The sequence below is a fragment of the Capsicum annuum genome, chromosome 2 (genome assembly GCF_002878395.1).
Source record: "Capsicum annuum cultivar UCD-10X-F1 chromosome 2, UCD10Xv1.1, whole genome shotgun sequence".
Classification (NCBI taxonomy): Eukaryota; Viridiplantae; Streptophyta; class Magnoliopsida; order Solanales; family Solanaceae; genus Capsicum; species Capsicum annuum.
In genome coordinates this window covers 106,367,847-106,374,230 of record NC_061112.1, presented here as the reverse complement: position 1 = coordinate 106,374,230, position 6,384 = coordinate 106,367,847, and the positions used below count along the sequence as shown (strand labels likewise).

The window sequence follows — 6,384 nt, the reverse complement described above, 5'->3', positions numbered from 1 at the left end:
AAAATGGAATCGGTCCAATAATCGTGGAATTGGCTAAATCTGACATGAAGAACCTCACAATTTTATTCAATTTTGGGAATTCAGCAGGTGTTTTATTTCGATGGTAATATCTGAATCAACTTGCACGAAGCAAGTTTTTCTCAGGATATTAGGTAACTCTGTCAACTAAAGCTTAGACATATAGGAAGAAATCACCTAATTTTATTTTTTATCGCTACTATGAATTCAGTGTTTAATACAATCAAACTTAATGGTTGTAGTAAAGTGGGAGAACCAAATGGCTAGCTACTCCAAGAAAGAGTTTTACATTAACTAATAAATCAGGCAGAATGTACATTCAACATAGCAACTATATAGGCTAATATCAACAGAAGCAATTAAGGGCATCCTGGAGAAGGAAAACAGTCACGGAATACTTTACAGCATTAATGAATGAAGAAAAATATTTTGAGTCATTCACCAAATATAGTTGAATCACATATAACAATAGTATATAATAATGGTGTGTCACATGAACATCAGTCTACATGCCATGATGCATTAAGACAGAGAAATGGAGAACTTGCCACACAACCAAGCTTGATTCTAACCCGCAGGCCATTTCAGCTGTCTCCCGCCAAGTACGTGCAAGTGAAGATGGTATACAGATTGACCTATGCAAGAAAGGGGGAGAGAAAGAGGAAAAATAAGTCTTTACTCCAGTAAGTATTGTTAAACTTCCATTGTTTTTAACAAAATTCCTATTTTAGCTTAGGTTCACATTTTTGGAGGAGAGTTGGGAAGTATTTGAAGGGAGATAGACTTACATGCAGAGGGGCCACTATTAATAACAACTCGAAAGCCATCTACAATGCCTTCTTTCTCCGCTACTATCTTGGCAGCATAAAGGAGGTGACCCAATATATCTTCATGCCTTTGCTCAGCCTTGAAAGATAGGAACGGGACCAGTTGCAAGACATCAATTACAAGAGGAATTGGCACAGAATGAACATAAAAGTAAAGAATTGGAAGCACAACACAGCAAAATTAGCATTTTGGAGGAACAACTGCTAAGTTGCTAACCTATAAAGTTGCTCACGGACCTTAGATTCCCCACTTCCCTAAATACTTCTATTCTCTATTCCTTAATTATCACTGTCAAACTAAAAGCACTTTTCAGACAAAAGTTCTATAGCTTTGTAATGTCATGCAAAAAGCAATGTAAGATGACCACCTTTTACAACCAAATATGTGTTTGCCTTAACCACAGATCTCAATGGTAAGGACAAAAGACAGTACCAAAAGGGATATCAACTTGTGCAGTTACTGGTTATCTATTTCTCCTGCGAGACAAAAAACTCTGACACCCCAAATTTTAGTAGATATGACTTGTGATTTGTGCTTTACCAAAAATCAAGATGTGCATCCCTTGAAAATAGACATGGAATATGTGCTAGAATAAATATCACAGCAGTAATAAGATCAGAAAATAGATAAAGGGGGGAAAGGATCACCTTTCCAAGCTCTGTTAATCCATCCCTCGACTTCGGGATAACTAGGACATGAACAGGAGCTTGAGGATTGATATCACGAAAAGCAAGAACCTTTTGGTCCTCATATACCACCGAGGCAGGTATCTCCTTTGCAATGATTTTGTCAAATCTGAATGCAGAACAAATTGATCAGAATGCGGTGAGCCTAGGAGATCATTCAGTCATCATGTCTGAAAGAAAGTATGCAAGTCAACTGAGGATGCTCCCGCAAATTTACTACAATGAAAAAAGAGATTAAGCAGCTCGTCTAATTTACCAAGATCAGTTTAATCATTCTTTCTCAGGGAAAGCAATCACAGAACATATAAAGAAACTATCACCGGAACAAATGCTTGTTGCCTCATAAAAATTCAGATGTCCAATTAACTTCAGATCTTTCCTATTTCTCTGTAAGGTCGAAGGTAATTCTGCATAAATTAGGTGATTTACAGCACAATATGTATTAGATGGAACAGTTGGAGCCAAATATAAGTTAACATCATCTTGACAAAAACTGAGGATAACTGAAGTAATAACATTAAATTGTAGGTCATATACTTCTCAAAGTAGACATCTTTTCCTCTTACAGATGCATTTCTAGTTATCATCTACCTTAAGTAATATGGAAATTACATGGGAAACAAATAGCAGATGTTGTCGCAATCAGCCTTTTCATTTTCTCTGACTACTAAGTGTCATATAAAAAACTTATGTACCAAGGCATATCATTCCAAAATCTAAATTCCAGTTCTTTTTTTTTTTTTTTTTTTGAGAAGGTAATATTAATCTAAATTCCAGTTCTTGAAGAGATATACACTGGGAGGTTTGTGACAAGAAATGCAAGTGAAAGGATAACTGTCCAAAAGAAAAATACAATATACACAAAAAGATGCAGAGTCCCAAATACTGGTATTGACTTATAAATTTTTTGTGCCAATGACTTCGACGTTTTAGTTAAAAGATAACTCTACAGTGTGACTCTTCTTCAATAATTACTTCCGGCATTCAATAAATAAAAGGTTTTCTATTTTCCTTAAGTGTAATTAACATTTAAATACTATAATCAATCAGAAAAAGAACATATAACTGATACAAACACTGACAATTATTTCAGGCTTTGACAATCTGAACTCAATCAAGTAATAGAACTACAAAAGGTTTTATCCACAGGGAAATTTACATGGTTGGAGCTCCTGTATCAGCATTTACAGCAGCAGCCCTGGCAGCTGCTTCCTCATCATGCGCAGCAGCTACATAAGACCTGTCTTTACAAAAAGAAAATAGATCTCAATAAGATATTCGAAGAGGAACTCTGGGAACAGAAAAAGAAGGATACTAAATTACAGATATTTCTATAATAACATCCTGATTCACATTTGTTTTGATCAAACATAGAAAACGTTTATCATAACTGCGTCAGTTACAGCTTAAAAATATGAGACTAAGGTAATTATGACGAGAATGAGCATTCAGATACAACTAGTTGACTACAATCACTTATTATGTGCGTAATGTAGTAAAAGCGAGGCAAACCAGAAAAAGCATTCCACTTTGAAATGAAAACAGCAAAGATCAGGTTAACAGGAACAGTAATCATCCCTCAACGAAGACTACCAATTCAAGGAGTTCAATAGCTCCCCACACTGTACAACCTCAGACAACCATCACAGAACTTGCATTCAGATGACAAAATAGATATATGAAATCACTTGCTAGGATTAATACATCAATAGTGCTCTGTTCAATTTTTTATGACACCCTTTTCCCCATTTCATGTTAGGAGACCCCATAATAGTTTGAAACATTACATTTCTATAAAACCTCTACAACTATCACGTACTCAAAATTCATCAAATTATTCAAAATTTAAATTTTACATGTTGCTTTTATTCTATCAGATCAACTTTCAACCATCACCCAAACAGATTCTTCAATTATCCCTAGTATAAATTACAAGCCAAATTTTCTTTAAAAAAAATAATTCTTTAAGCTCCGTATCCAGTCAATTATCATCACATAAGGGAGTAATAGAAATATCAATGAGAAGGATAAATCAGACTGCAAGAACCCGAACATGTTAGTAGTTCAGTCGGTTGACTACCTGGGATTCGATTCCCCAAGAATGGAAATATCAATGACTACCTTGTTGGTGGGGATTCGATTCCCATCTTGTAATCCCCTTCCCCTTCCCCTATCCCCAATTTGAAAAAAGACTGCAAGAACCCTCTTTGCTGAAGCAAGTAAGAAAATGATAGATTCCTCAACAAAAAAAGATAAAGATAATGGAACAGTAAGAGCAGCATAATGTACAAGGTGACCCAGCAACACCAGTCACCAAGAACAACATATTTTTCGCTAAAGACACGATTTTTGTGAAGTTTACATACCTGTGAGAAGTAAGGTTACGAAGAGAGGTAGGTACAATTCTTGGTATGGAATTTGATGCCTTTATGAAACCCAAAACTTTCACTATTGACGGGCCACTGCAAGTATGGAGGAAAAAAAAATCACATCTTTCAGTGAGTAAATGCAATAAGGAGGAAGTCTCTGTGTGTGTGCGTGCCGGAGGGGGGGGGGGGGAGGGGGGGAGGGGGGCTGTACCGCAGAAGAGTGAAAGAGCTCATAGCAGCCATGGGAGTGAGGAGAAAATGGAAATGCTGCAATTTAATGGTCTAATAGGGGACCAAAATGAAAGAAACTCTACGGGTCTCTAAACAAGTAGGGGTCGTTTGGCGTGAGAGACAATGATAAATAATCTCCAAATAAAATGAATGATTATTTTATATTATATTTAATTTGAGTTATTAATTAATATCAGGATTATTTATTCTACCATTTATAGATAAAATAGTTCAATAAGATATTTCTTACTTATTTAAATTGGTGTATGAAATAATTCTTTAATATAATTTTACATGTTATTTTGAGATTATTATCCATTACTTCCGAACCACATGTTATCCAGGGATTATTATTCATTACTCTTAAACCAAACAAGCCTTTTAGTGATTGTTTGATAGAGTGCATTAGAAAAATGATGCATTTAATATCTTATTTGATGCATTTTTAATTTTATGTATAACTAATACATTTTATTTGGTATTAAAGAGTGCATACAATAGATTCTAATGCACAAAGACACACTATTCATCAAATTCTTTTCCACATTTTTTTCATCATATTTATGAATGATATTTTTATAAACAAATATTTTCTCAAAAGAGTTATGTAATTCATGTTATTTTTAATATATTAAATTAAATATTCGATAAGAAATATTCAAGCATAACTAATGCGAGTATTATTAACACAAGTATATTAATGCACGGACCAAATTAGAAAAAAATAAAGTAATATAAATTAAAAAGAACGAAATGTTGATTTTTATATTCGTTTAAAAGAACATAATCATATTGAAAAAACGGAAAATTGGCAAAGGATGGGGCGACTTTGGATTTTCTCTCTCTAGAAAATTCTGTGACTTCTCTCTACACTCCTAACCCCAAACTCCAGTGTGACCGATGTACCAGCAGATCCATCAGATAAAATGATGGAAGACGTTAATTCTGAGACAAATTCTATCAACTACAAATCTGCACTAACTAAGACAGTGCCATCCATCGATGGGCAAACCGTAAGCACTTTTTCTCTGCTAACTTTAACCCAAGTGCTAGATGCCTCATCCCTCAAAAATACTGATATGGTCTCAAAAATGGACTCAGATCTTGGTGAGGACTAAATTGCACTGTCTGCAGTGGATAAAGAACGAATATATAGACTATGGACATACTCAGTCATTATAAAGCTAGCCACCAAAAAAATCAACCATGAGTACCTAAAGAAACGCCTAACGCAGTTATGGAAACCCACTGAGGACCTCGTGCTAATAGACTTGGGGTCCGATTATTACACTGTAAAATTCCTCGAAGAGAACAATATGCATACTGCATTACAAAGAGGGCCATGGTTTATAAACGAATTTTTTCTGTCTGTCAAGATGGCACCCAAACTTTGTAGCTTTAGAAGCTAAGGAACACTATTCAGCTATATGGATTAGATTGTCGGAACTCCCAACTGAATACTATGATCACTTAATTTTATCTAAGATTGAGAGTAAACTCGGGAGACTAGTGAAGACCGATATTTGCACCTCTGCTACTCTAAAAGAGAGATATACTAGAATATGTATTGAAGTTCCTCTTGGAGTACAGTGAAAACCATATCCTTATAGGACATCTAAGACAACAAATTATCTATGAGGGAGCAGATATTCTATGTAAGGCATATAGTGTGATAGGCCATACCCTCTCCATGTGTAAAAAAAGAGTGCCTACAGGGCCTAGGATATTGGAACTGTCAACAGCTCTAAAGCAAACACAGAAATACAAATATCCCAAGTTCCTATGAGGGAAGTGCGAAAAGATAAATGACCAACAAAAAGAGAAAAGTCAACAAACAAGTTCGGTAGCAGTCCACACCCTAAAACTGATGCTACTCCAAAAAATCCTTCAAAGAAAGCTTCAGGTGAGCCTATAAATGTCAAAATTTATAGTGCCGATACAGGTAAGTATCTAGAAAATACAGTTCTTAAATACGTTGATAAATCAAAAAAACAATCGCTACATGACACTTCTACTACGGTTTCGAAATCTAGACACAACACTCCTAACATAGCTGACACCATTATCTCCAAGAATATTTTTTCTGAGCTTCTTATAGTGACTGATTCAACCCTACATCAAAATCATAATTCCACAAGTACCCTTTCTAGATTGGCCCCTAATACTTCAAGGCAAAATACCAAATGACCCCTACCCCCAACAGTAATTGACCCCTACATTGCCTTTGCCATTACGACGCCTCCTATGTCTCC

At 35.3% G+C, this 6,384-nt stretch overlaps 1 protein-coding gene across 1 annotated transcript; it reads right to left on the bottom strand.

Annotated features, from left to right (window-relative positions):
• Positions 1–429: 429 nt before the first annotated feature.
• Positions 430–4,271, bottom strand: LOC107858909 (14 kDa zinc-binding protein). Its single transcript, XM_016703713.2, has 6 exons — positions 4,113–4,271; positions 3,899–3,994; positions 2,692–2,772; positions 1,494–1,641; positions 807–924; positions 430–653 (listed from the first exon to the last, which is right to left on the bottom strand). Exons 1-6 carry the CDS (start codon positions 4,142–4,144, stop codon positions 586–588), a joined length of 543 nt encoding a protein of 180 aa, XP_016559199.2. The 5' UTR covers positions 4,145–4,271; the 3' UTR covers positions 430–585.
• Positions 4,272–6,384: the final 2,113 nt, after the last annotated feature.